Source organism: Teleopsis dalmanni, chromosome X (assembly GCF_002237135.1).
Source record: "Teleopsis dalmanni isolate 2A chromosome X, ASM223713v2, whole genome shotgun sequence".
NCBI lineage: Eukaryota > Metazoa > Arthropoda > Insecta > Diptera > Diopsidae > Teleopsis > Teleopsis dalmanni.
Window position 1 is genome coordinate 88,252,000 of NC_051848.1, and position 13,844 is coordinate 88,265,843.

The window sequence follows — 13,844 nt, forward strand, 5'->3', positions numbered from 1 at the left end:
GCTAAGCTATTGTTTGTTTACATTTTACATATAACATATAACATATGACAAATATTTTCAATTTTGCTAATTTCCTTTGTGGGAAATTTATTTTAAGAGTTGCATTCTACATTTTGGTCTTATTTTCCTTACTTTATTTTTAAGTAAGTTAAAAAGCATGGAAGCTTTTTGTTTTGTTAATGCAATTTACTTAGTAAATTACTTACATTTACTAAGTAAGCAGTGGAAACAAACTATAAGTCCTTTCATTATTCAATGATTATAAACGTAAATATCGCATTAATTTTTATCTTCTATTTGTATTTCAATCACATAGAGCTAATCAATAGTTAAATAAGATCAGTACCCCTCTTTGACTAATACTTTTTAATATATGATCATCAATTTAATTATCGAATCAAGAACAATTATTTTTACTGATAATTTTAACACTACCACATTGGATTTAAAATTAGAGGGAAAAATCTAAGTAAGCAGTTGGCCATGATTTAAGAAAATATTTTTACTCTCTAATTTTTTATACTTTAAAACAAATATTTTTTTACTTCGTTAGGTGATGTTCAGATATTGGTTTAAGTTTTAAAAAACTTCTAAATTTTGTTCTTGCATTTGCGGAAGTGCGATTAAGCCAATTTATATTTTGTAATCTCAGCCAGGGGTAAGTATATCTCATTTAATTGCAAGTAATTAAATAATCAAAATTATTATAAAAAAACTTAATCCAAATTAATTATAGTTATCTGTCTCACTTATTCATAAATAATTCACTAACAGTTTAGATAATCTTATCTTTTATATCTCAAATCGAAATTGAATATAATATATACCTGCGATATACGATATTGCAATACTATTATTAATATTTCAATTACTGTCAAAGCCAAAAAGTGGTTGTTGTTGTTGTAGTCCGCCGGGATAAAAAAACACATACCAGCTTGTTTGACGTAGACCCTGGGTTGGTTATAAACAGAGCTGTGCAAAATCAATTAAATTACAAATTAAATTACAATTACAGAGTAATTATAATTGATAATTGAATTTCCAGATTATATGTGTAATTTAATTGAAAACCTCAATTACGAATTACAGTATAATCTTAATTTGTAATTTAGTTTCTGAATTACAGTCATAATTGAAATTGAAAAACCAAATTTCAAATTACGTGTAATTTGCTCAAGTAATCTAGAGAAGAAGAAGCATTGAAACTTTTGAAAGATGATAAACGAATCGAAACTATGGTTGGATTTTGGGTTGTAAGTGGCCCACATTTTGTTTGCGCCTTCATTCATAGTATTTTGTTGGGTTGCTTGTTTTTGTTTTTTACATTTGGTGTGTAGAAGTGTTCCATTAGAACTTCAAAGCAGATCAAGAGGCAGAAAAATTTTTTCTTTTGTACGCAAATCGAAATCTGAATATGTTGCATTGTTGCTTTTTTTCATGAAGTTGTCAATTTAATATTGCTGTTTTTTTTTTCTATTTCTGTCTTGTGCAGTGATCGAAAATATGTATTTAGAAATGTGTATACTTGTTTCATTTGTTCGGTTGCGTGTGTACTTTTCTATGCTTTTGCTCTATGATATTTGTTTGTTTTGCTTGTATGTTTTTTTTGTTTTGGATTGTAGTTTTTTTTTATGAAATTTAGGAAGGTGTCTACTTCGCATGATTTTTTTTTTGTTTTAAGCGCTGATATGCATGTGTGTCAGAATGTGTATACATTTTGTTGTTTTTTTTTGTTTAATTGATTGAACATTTGACTATGAGTTGCGCGTAAATTTTTTAAAGCAAATTTGAAAAGATCGTTGTTTTTGTGCATCAAATAAATATATGCAAATTTGTAAGCAGTATATGTATGTGTGTACAATGTGTATGCAAATAATATAATTTTATCTGTAATGAGATTATGCCTACATTTATGTTTTAAGAATTATTTTTATTGCTAAATACGATTTAGAAATTATTATAACAAAAATGAGTAAAAATATGTAGTTTAAGAATAAAATTTTTGGACAAAGTCTTATGCTGAATGTATATTTGGTTTTGTATGTGCAATAATTTTTTATTGAATATTTATTAAATGGTTAATTGCGTACAATGTTTAATTTTTCCCTGTTATATACGTATATGTGTATTTTTATATTTTTGAATATAATCAATAATTTTAATAACTAATTTTTTTTAATATCGTCTAGTGATAATATGCATGTATATATAAAATTTTTAAAATTATGTATTTTAATATTTTGTAGCAATGTGACAACTATACCAAATATACTTTAAAAATTTGAATTTCAATTTAGTTTGAATTTATTTGTTGCAAATATTTGAGAAAAAATTTATCATAGAAAGCTGAGTAATGAGCATGCATTTAAGGGTGGTTTTGCGCAATTTTATTTTTTTGTTTTTTGTTTTAAGCGAATGTGTAAACATTTTGTTGTTTCTTTTTTGGTTTGACGATTCTACATTTGCTAATGCGAAGCGTGTGCATTTTTTTTAGCAAATTTGGCAAGATCATTAACTTAAATTTTAATTTAATAAATATATACATTTAATAAATAAGCGTTGTTGTTGTCATATACATATGTATGTATTCTTAAATATGATATACAAAATTAAAGATATTCCATAAATAAATTTTTCTAATAATTCATTTAAAAATACGCAAACTGAAAGTATAAGATATACAACAATATATAATTAAATTTTATATCTTTTTTATATATATTATTTAAATAAATTTTTCAATAAAGATTTTCTTGAACTAATTTACAAACACTTTTAATCTGTCTTAAATTATAAAACCAAAGCGCGTAAGTTAAATTTTTTCTTTTCTTTATTCTTAATCAACTAGACAATCAACAAAACGTATCAATATGCACATTATCGCTTACAAAAACAAATGTAGGCATAAAGATAAACTTGTACTTATATTTGCATACACGTTGTACACACATATACTGCTTACAAAAACAACGATCTTCCCAAATTTGCTTAGAAAAATTCAGGCGGTACGCATAAGCAAATGTGAAATCAGTCAAACCAAAAAAAAAGAAGAAAAGTACACACATTCGCTTAAAACAAAAAACAAAAAAATAAAACTGGGCAAAACCCTTAAATGCACGCTTATTACTACTGATTTTTTTCTGAAAATATTTGTACCAAGTGCATTCATATTAAATTGAAATATAAATTTTTAAAGTATATTTGGTATTGTTATCACATTGCTACAAAATATTTTTAAAATATATAATTTTAAAAATTTTATATATACATACGTACATATTATCACTAGACGATATTAAAAAAAATTAGTTATTAAAATTATTGATTATATTCAGAAATATAAAAATACACATATACGTATATAACAGGGAAAAATTAAACATTGTACGCAATTAACCATTTAATAAATATTCAATAAAAAATTATTGCACATACAAAACCAAATATACATCCAGCATAAGACTTTGTCCAAAAATTTTATTCTTAAACTACATATTTTTACTCATTTTTGTTATTATAATTTCTAAATCGTATTTAGCAATAAAAATAATTCTTAAAACATAAATGTAGGCATAATCTCATTACAGATAAAATTATATTATTTGCATACACATTGTACACACATACATATACTGCTTACAAATTTGCATATATTTATTTGATGCACAAAAACAACGATCTTTTCAAACTTGCTGACTGACACACATGCATATCAGCGCTTAAAACAAAAGAAATAATAAAAACATGCGAAATAGACACCTTCCTAAATTTCATAAAAAAAAACTACAATCCAAAACAAAAAAAACATACAAGCAAAACAAACAAATATCATAGAGCAAAAGCATAGAAAAGTACACACGCAACCGAACAAATGAAACAAGTATACACATTTCTAAATACATATTTTCGATCACTGCACAAGACAGAAATAGAAAAAAAAAACAGCAATATTAAATTGACAACTTCATGAAAAAAAGCAACAATGCAACATATTCAGATTTCGATTTGCGTACAAAAGAAAAAATTTTTCTGCCTCTTGATCTGCTTTGAAGTTCTAATGGAACACTTCTACACACCAAATGTAAAAAACAAAAACAAGCAACCCAACAAGAGACTATGAATGAAGGCGCAAACAAAATGCGGGCCACTTACAACCCAAAATCCAACCATAGTTTCGGTTCGTTTCGTTTCTTCTTCTCTAGATTATTTTTGCAAATTACACGTAATTTGAAATTTGGATTTTCAATTTCAATTGTGACTGTAATTCAGAAACTAAATTACAAATTAAGATTATACTGTAATTCGTAATTGAGGTTTTCAATTAAATTACACATATAATCTGGAAATTCAATTATCAATTATAATTACTCTGTAATTGTAATTTAATTTGTAATTTAATTGATTTTGCACAGCTCTGTACGTATATAACAGGGAAAAATTAAACATTGTACGCAATTAACCATTTAATAAATATTCAATAAAAAATTATTGCACATACAAAACCAAATATACATTCAGCATAAGACTTTGTCCAAAAATTTTATTCTTAAACTACATATTTTTACTCATTTTTGTTATAATAATTTCTAAATCGTATTTAGCAATAAAAATAATTCTTAAAACATAAATGTAGGCATAATCTCATTACAGATAAAATTATATTATTTGCATACACATTGTACACACATACATATACTGCTTACAAATTTGCATATATTTATTTGATGCACAAAAACAACGATCTTTTCAAATTTGCTTTAAAAAATTTACGCGCAACTCATAGTCAAATGTTCAATCAATTAAACAAAAAAAAACAACAAAACATATACACATTCTGACACACATGCATATCAGCGCTTAAAACAAAAGAAATAATAAAATCATGCGAAATAGACACCTTCCTAAATTTCATAAAAAAAAACTGCAATCCAAAACAAAAAAAACATACAAGCAAAACAAACAAATATCATAGAGCAAAAGCATAGAAAAGTACACACGCAACCGAACAAATGAAACAAGTATACACATTTCTAAATACATATTTTCGATCACTGCACAAGACAGAAATACAAAAAAAAAAACAGCAATATTAAATTGACAACTTCATGAAAAAAAGCAACAATGCAACATATTCAGATTTCGATTTGCGTACAAAAGAAAAAATTTTTCTGCCTCTTGATCTGCTTTGAAGTTCTAATGGAACACTTCTACACACCAAATGTAAAAAACAAAAACAAGCAACCCAACAAAATACTATGAATGAAGGCGCAAATAAAATGCGGGCCACTTACAACCCAAAATCCAACCATAGTTTCGATTCGTTTATCATCTTTCAAAAGTTTCAATGCTTCTTCTTCTCTAGATTATTTTTGCAAATTACACGTAATTTGAAATTTGGTTTTTCAATTTCAATTATGACTGTAATTCAGAAACTAAATTACAAATTAAGATTATACTGTAATTCGTAATTGAGGTTTTCAATTAAATTACACATATAATCTGGAAATTCAATTATCAATTAAATTACTCAGTAATTTATAATTGAGTGTAATCTAATTACAAATGTAATCATTATTGCACAGCTCTGGTTATAAACCAACCCTGAACCGCTAAAAACTGCTCAAATAGTTTTGTTTCAAAATTATTATCTTTGGCAAAAGACTAGATAAGCCTAAGATGTTTTTCTATTCTATTTTTGGCAATTTTTAAATATGTTTTTATTAATTTTTTTCCAAAAATTTTGACAGCGCTTCTTTGTAAATTCTTGAGAAGAGTAAACATAAATTTTTGTTCTAAAATCTATTTTTTCTTATTTTTTTAATTTTGAAAAAAAATTTTCTTTCAGAATATTATTTTTTTAGCACCCAAATTTAACAAAAGAAACATTGTCGGACCGTATATTTCGATAGCTAACAAGGTTTTTAAAGAACTTTTCCTTCAACTAACTTGCATTTTTCCTAATCGAGGTAAAAACACAATAAATTAAATTAAAACTTAAATATATTTTGCACTGGAAACGTGGTTTCTTAGACAGACACTAAAGGCAGCACTTCTATTGTGGTAGGTACTGAATTTTTTTTAAACACAAACTTCGTATCAAATATATAATGAATTATAATTCTTGCTAGCTATATAAATGACATATCAGTAAGTATTACCAAATTTTGGATAGGTGACCATGTCGCATGTTGCGATGACACTCTCTTCTTTTTTAAAATCTAGAGAAGCTTGTAATCCTTCAACCCATACCGTTAATAAAGGCAACTCGAAGTTTAAACAATTTATCAATCCGATTAGAATACATTTCTATGATCTCTAGAATCTCAAGCGGAATAGTTTTTTTAAGTTTTTTTAATTAATGAATAGTTTGACTTGTGATATAGCTTAACGAAATAAGTTCACATTTTTAATTTCACGAGTTTCGGCAAAGATTTTCTTGTGATTTGTGACTTATTTTGTATATCTCTAAATTAAACTTAGATTCCTTCATTTATCGAAACTTGCATCATTTATATATAAAACATTTACCATATAAGACGTTTATTAGGGTGCAGTATGAATTACTTCCTAAAGATCATGCAATATGTGAAAAAAATGGGGATTGACTATCATCAATTGTACAAAATATATATTTACAATGATTCAGTCGCAATTGTATATAGCTTAAGGTAAACATATACTGCGATAACTATTTAATTTTTCTTATCAACAATTGATAAAAATTTTGAAAAACAATAGACTTAGTTGGGACCTGATAATCTCAGATTTTCTTGAAATATCATTGTAGTTTACAATTATAACATGTCTTATAAATATATTGTAGTCGCACATTGCACATTGTACATAACTTTACCTCAACATCATGGTTTTGCTAAGAAAATTCCTGCGTTATCATGTCAACAACGCCTTACTCCAAAGGGAACCGCCATATATGTTTACTGCACTAATATGCATACTTGTACCCCTATGCTTCTGTTTTGTCGCTTACATTTTGATGTTTTATGATGAAATCTGCATATCATGGAAGGAAACGAAAGCTAAGCGTGCGCTTATGGAAGTCAATTGTAAGGGAAAGAAGAAAAAGTGTTCCCCTTTTGAAGTCCACTCACAGAGGATGAAAAAAGAATCCCGAAAAGTTTTCAAACAGGTTCTATCAGAAATTGAACTTACTTTAGCGATAAATTCAGATGATGAAAGTTCGGGTGAAGACAAAGTTGTCGTAACTAAGGAGCGTCCAACCGCTGTTGTTAAGTACAGTTACGTTGAAGCATCTGCTTCTAAAGAGAACGTAACATTTCAGTGTATGGTTGATGAAACTGTAGTGGAAAGTAAAAATAAGTTCTTTCAGTATGTTAATTATCAGGCAATAACAACTACGGATATTGAAAATGGAGAAGTGATTGGCAAGCCATCTATCAATAATATAATAAACACATTAACTGATTTAGTCCGGGATTCCTTTCGAACCTGCTTAGATAATTTTTCCAAGAATTCAATACTCAAAACAACTTCAATTGATGAATTTCGTAGGGAGATGGAAAAGGTGAGTTTTAGTTTTCTAGTATTAGTAATTTGATCTTAAATTAATTTAAACGCATAATTAATTTCAGTACTACTCGTACAGCCCTCTCATCTTTATTCTGAAGTAATAAGGAATTCTTTCACCAATCAGCAATTCTTTCGACCCATCAGGGTACTTAGAACAGCTATGCTGTTAGTCGATTTCTAATCTTGTCCAGAAGATACTATTTGTAATATCCTATTATTCCTATTTTGTTAAGATCGACTAAAGTAAAATTATTTTCCACTCTCTAGGTGTCTTGAAATTGACTTATTGTTTTGTTCTTTATATGTTGTGGCACATTTTGGACTACTAGATACCTACAGTATGGAATATCGTGTGAAGAAAAAGGAGATAATTATTATTACTAATGATTTTACATCGTGAAGGCTGAAGTGATTATTAGAAGTAGTGTTTGTTCAGTCTGTTATTGGGGTAACAGATGACCTTTATTTGTTCAGTTGCAATGTAAACTACCATTCAATAAATATTCGTCAGTTTGGCTCTTTTCGTATTTATTTTTAAGAACATCAGGTTTAATAATTTTTTCAGCATCAGTTGATTTTTAATGCTATGAAGTGTTGGAAAAAATTAAAACTTTATTTGAAATTTGCATTATTTGAAAAAATATTCTAAGAAGCAAAATTTAAATAAAAGAACAACTTTTACTTAAATTATAACTTTAATATATCACGTTTTTCTAGATATTACTTTGCTTTTGCAGTTTAGTTTTAAAATATTATAGAGAAATAATTAAACATGGGTCATTCCAGTAGTTTGCTATTAGTATTACTTTTAGAAATGTAGAATTACATAGATCATAGATCAGCCTGTGAATACCCTTTGATGACTTCGAATCATATCAGTTTTACGTTTCAGCTATAGGTCTGAAGTCGTATTTCTTCCCATTCTCAAAATGGATATTGTTGGATGCCTACTTGCAAAAAACAGTTTCTTGTCTTCAGCGTTTGATTGTATTTTAAACCGCAATATTTTTGTCTGAATAAATCTGGTTACTCTGCAATAATGCTTTGCTTATTATTCTATTGAAAATAATTTATATATTTGCATTTCAGGTCGATTAACTTGTGTGAGTCCACACGGCTTCGGATAAAGGAAAAAGTACACAGATATGATGCTCTATAGCGGATACTCTATGAATCCGTATGTTAAACACAACAAAAAATTGATGACTCTTAAATTAAAAAGTACATGAATAAATAGTAAATTTAGTTTTAAAAAAATTTTTTAGTTTCAATATATAAGTACAAAAATGATTGGGGATTGGGTGTTCTTTCAGCACTCTTTATGAAATTAATATTTGTAATAAAAATTTATTACTTATAATATAATAGTTAATTAAGGATTTATGATGATAAATGGTATTAACAAAATACATGTGCAGGATATTCGCATCTGTTATTGAGAAGTTGGCTTTATCCCAAGGATTTGAGAACACAAGTTTAAACTTTTGAGCAAATGCATAAATATTAACAAAATGAAAATAAATCAAAACAATGGCTATATAAGAGAGTTTTTAAGAATATAAAGGCTATGTCAGCTAGAAAGGAAGTGTCATTTAAGATAAAAATGGTATATATGTGATTGATAACCTTAAAATAATTGACGTAATAGCTGGGGAATTTAATAAGTTTAAGTTTGAAGAGTTACTTGAAATTAATGAAATGATTTGAATATAATATTTGTTATAAATTTGATCTAAAAAATTTTCTTAAATGAGACAGAGATAGAGAATGAAGCGATACACCTGATAACAAAAATATTATTTATTTATTATTAAGACATGTTCTTCATTATAAAAATTAAATTAAAAATTTAAAAATTAGAACTTAGTCTATTCACAAATAATATTTATAAACTTCTTCCATTCCTCTCTGTTTCTGGCAGTAAAACGTAACTGGTTAAAGGATTTGCTTGTTTCTGCTGCCACTGTTCTTCGCCAGGTGGTTTTGGGACGACCTCGTCTCCTTACTCCTTGCGGGTTCCATTCCATGACTGCGTGGGCAATTGCATCTGTCGGTTTTCTAAGTGTGTGGCCGAGCCAGCCATATTTGCGTCTCAAAATTTCTTTCTCTATTGGCTTTTGTTTGGTACGCTGCCATAGCACTTCGTTGGAGACTCTTGCAGGCCACCATATGTTCAGAATACGCCGCAGGCTTCTATTTACAAAGGATTGTATCTTCTGAGTCGAGGCCCTCGTAAGCGACCATGTTTCGCACCCATATAATAATGTCGATTTGACGCAGGCGTTGAATATTCTGGTTTTAGTTTCGACGCTTACATTGTTGGCTTTCCAGATTTTGTTAAGCGATGCGAAAGAGCCATTTGCCTTTTTCACTCTACTGCCGATGTCCTTTGACGTGCCACCCTCGCTGTTGACTATACTCCCCAGGTATTCGAGTTCCTGCACGTCTTCAATGTTTTGATCGTACAGAAGGATGGGCGATTGATTGCTTGCTTTTGTTCTCATTGTTTTTGTCTTTGAGGCGTTAATTTTTATATGACTGCTCACATACGTTATTAACAAGAGTTTGCATATCAGTGTGTCAGTTTGTTAACAATACTACATCGTCTGCATATTCAAGATGACCAAGCTTTTGATTCAGCTTCCAACCATTGCCGATTGGGCTTTCTTCTACAGCTTCTAAAACGACGTCTAGGACTGTGATAAACAGTAACGGTGAAAGGGCGCAACCCTGTCGCACTCCACTGTTGCAATTAAAGCTGTCGCTAAGAGTACCTTCATGTAAAACTCTACTCGTGGCCCCTTCGTAGCTCTTCTTGAGAATATTAATGATCTTATTAGGGATACCTTTAGCGTTTAACGCCATCCATATGTAACTTCTCTTAAGCGCGTCGAAAGCCTTTTCAAAATCAATAAATGTTAAATACAAAGTTGCATTCCATTCTGAGGCTTGTTCAATAAGTATTCTAATCGTGTTAATTTGGTCGATGCACGAGTGCCCAGGGCGAAAACCTGCTTGAGTTTTATGAATAAGCTCGTTTAATGTTACGGCGATTCTTTCTAATATTATTTTGTTGAAAATTTGGAAAACTGCTGGTATTAAAGAAATTCCCCTCCAGTTGCTGCATTTCTTTCTATTTGTCTTTTTTTCGGCAGTTTGACGATGATAGACTCCTTCCATTCGAGAGGGAATGACTCTAGTTCCCAGATTTTCTCAAACAAGGGGAGCAAAAGTTTGGACACAGCATTGGGGTCTGCCTTAAAACACTCTATTGGTAAACAATCATTACCTGGTGCTTTACCACTTTTCATGCTAATGATTACACCTCTTATTTCGTTAACGCTAGGTGCCCTTGTATCTATTTGTCTGTTAGGATTTAGATGTCTTCGTATTGTGAGCTCGCCACTTTCGTTGTGTATGATATTTAGGGATTTCTCAAAATGTCTTTTCCATACTTCTGCCTGCTCGTTCTTAGCAAACACCAGCTGTCCGTTTTCATTTTCAATTGGAGCGCTGCTTTGGAAAGATTTTCCACCTAGTTGTTTAGTTAACTTAAACAGCTCCTTCATGTCGCCCTTTTCTGATGCTGCTTGCGCTTTCATGCTTAGTTCAACGTAATAGTTTCTCTTGTCGCTTTTGACTGCTTTCTTGATCTGCCTACTGCGGCTTCTGTACGTTATGTTGTATTCGGCTTTTTTAAACGGATCTGCCTCGCTTAACATTTTCGTTTTAACGCACCTTCTTTGAGCAATGAGCTCCCAAGAGTTTGCCGACAACCATTCCTTTTGCTCGTTTTTACGGTAGCTTAGTGTGTCCTTGCAGATCTCTTCGAGATTTGTTTTAATATGAAGCCACGTTTCCTCAATAGAAGCATCCTCCATCTAACTGACGTTGTTAATACGTTCGATCATTTCATTCTTTACCGCTCCAACATTAAGCTTTGTGGTATTATACGTGCGCCGTGTATGCTGCGGGTGTTCATACCTATGTTTAGGTATATTAAATTTCAGTTCGGCCACCACTAAATAGTGGTCACTGTCGATATCAGCGCTTCTTTTGTTTCTGACATCACATAAAGCTTTACTCCATCGTTTTGAAATGCAGATATGATCAATTTGACTTTCGAAGTTGCCAGCGGGGGACTTCCAAGTGACCTTGTGACACGTTTTATGAGGAAATAGGGATCCTCCAATCCTGAGATCATAATTCATACAAAGTTCCAAAAACAGCTCCCCATTCTCGTTACATGTTCCAATACCATGAGAACCCATTACAGATCGATACTCTGAGTTATTTCCGCCAATTTGGGCATTGAAATCGCCCATAAGAATAATTACATCGGTTCTAGGAATTTCAGAGAGCGTTCTTTCTAGCGCACTGTAAAAAACTTCTTTTTGGTCAAGTGGACTATCTTCTGTTGGAGCATAGCATTGTACTAGAGACATATTGAATTTCTTTGCGCGAAAACGTACTACTATTATTCTTTCGGATATAGCTTTCCAGCATAAGATTGAGTGCTTAACATTTTTTTTTACGTAAACTGCAACGCCTCGGATGTGAGGGTCTTGTTCGTCGGGCATGCCGGAGTACATAAGTACACCTCCCTTTTGGTTTGTGAATTCACCTGTACCATTCCATCTGACTTCGCTAATGCCAATTACGTCTATTTTAAACCTATCGCATTCAGCGGCTAACGTAGCCATTTTTCCTGCTTGAAACAGAGTTCGCACGTTCCATTGTCCAAATCTTGTCCTTTTCACATTCCTTAAGTCGGTATCGTTTTGGTCAGGCCGGTTTCTATTTCTTGTGAATACTTGAATCTAATGTTTTTCAGCCGCCACGAGTGATTAACCCATAGCTGCCAAGATCGGTGGTAGGGCTGCTACCTTTCTTTAATTTCGTCAATCACCATTTGGCCTCCGATCCTGCCATGATGTAAATGTGCAGCTAGCATTTCCTCTAGACAGCAGATGGAAGAGTTCAGATATCCCGCCGAACACTCGGTCGCCAGAGCCTCATTAGTGAAAACAGGGAACACCGCGGGAAGGTTGAGGTTGACGTTATAACAAAAATATTATATCAACTATTAAATACTACATACACTACGATTTACATCTAATGAAAGTATTATAGTAATGAGAAAACCTTTGTTACTATTTATTCTAATATAATATATATTTACACCATGGGCACCAGACTGATCAAAGGTAAGAAAAAAATTTTACACACTTTCGGATATACGAGTACCACTAAAAGAGTTAGAAGGCGACAAACGAAGGAGTTAGTAAACTAAATGCTTACTATTAATATTAGAGAGAGAGAAGTAACAGAATAAGAGTTCTCTTCAATTCTAAACGTTCTTTAGGTCACAATTTTTATTTAAACTATAAGTTGACTCACGTACAGTGGCGTACTCAGAATAATGCTAATGGGGAACTATACAAAGGAGTGGTCAAGTGTATGAAAACAATTTCAATAAATCACGATTGGGATAAATATATAATTATTGTATAAATGTATATATATAAATGTATATATTTACCGCTTGATTGTATTGTATTGTGAAATGATTTCATTGCTCCATGAATTGAATTCGTTGATATATTATAACTGTTTGTATTATATCAGTATCCTGAATATGACTATAGACTACAATAGTTATATTGGTGTAAATAAAATATATATTGAAAACTTAATTTAAAAAATTGTATATTATATAATATTTAACTAGTTAGTCCGTTTAAAAGTCTATAAATATTGTAAGGATGGAAATTTGTGCTAATTTCTAACCTACAACTTACTTACTCAATAACACAGTACTACTTCTATCTGCGTAATTGCTAATAATAATTGTTGGAGATATCTGAAATAAAAATTGGCTAATTTTAAAGGAGTAACTTACCAAAACCCATAAGGAGAAAATAAATTTATAATAAATAGAGAAATATATTTTAATAAAATAATAAATACATACCTTCTTTATTTATCTCCGAAAGTTTATTTAAATAAAAATATAATAATTTATTAAGTACACGATAAATATATATATAAATTCAATAAATAAAAAAATATGATTTTGCTAATTCTTACTCTGAGCCGGTCGACTACAAGAGCAACATTAGAAAATTATAAGACCAACGCCGTTAATTTCAATGAACCAACCAACTAGCATCATCAGCGACTTCACCAAAGCTATCTATGAAATCTCACATCCATATCTAATTACATGTAATTAATCTTAGAAGGGTTTTCGAATAACAAAGAAAGAAATAAAGGACAAACACAAAAATTTATTT

The 13,844-nt window shown here is 30.2% G+C and overlaps 2 protein-coding genes across 6 annotated transcripts; one reads left to right on the top strand and one right to left on the bottom strand.

Annotated features, from left to right (window-relative positions):
• Window positions 1–542: 542 nt before the first annotated feature.
• Window positions 543–8,788, top strand: LOC119662263. Of its 5 annotated transcripts, XM_038071854.1 has the most exons (5): window positions 543–658; window positions 5,846–5,966; window positions 6,031–6,060; window positions 6,824–7,543; window positions 8,638–8,788. In XM_038071854.1, the coding sequence occupies exons 4-5, from the start codon at window positions 6,863–6,865 to the stop codon at window positions 8,644–8,646; spliced, it is 690 nt and encodes a 229-aa protein (XP_037927782.1). In that variant the 5' UTR covers window positions 543–658; window positions 5,846–5,966; window positions 6,031–6,060; window positions 6,824–6,862; the 3' UTR covers window positions 8,647–8,788. The 5 variants fall into 5 exon arrangements, with proteins under 5 accessions (XP_037927782.1, XP_037927780.1, XP_037927783.1 ...); XM_038071852.1 differs by having other exon boundaries at window positions 5,846–6,060; XM_038071855.1 differs by lacking the exon at window positions 6,031–6,060.
• Window positions 8,789–11,429: 2,641 nt separating this feature from the next.
• LOC119688662 (craniofacial development protein 2-like) lies at window positions 11,430–12,251 on the bottom strand. The gene has a single exon (XM_038103332.1). It carries the CDS (start codon window positions 12,249–12,251, stop codon window positions 11,430–11,432), a length of 822 nt encoding a protein of 273 aa, XP_037959260.1.
• Window positions 12,252–13,844: the final 1,593 nt, after the last annotated feature.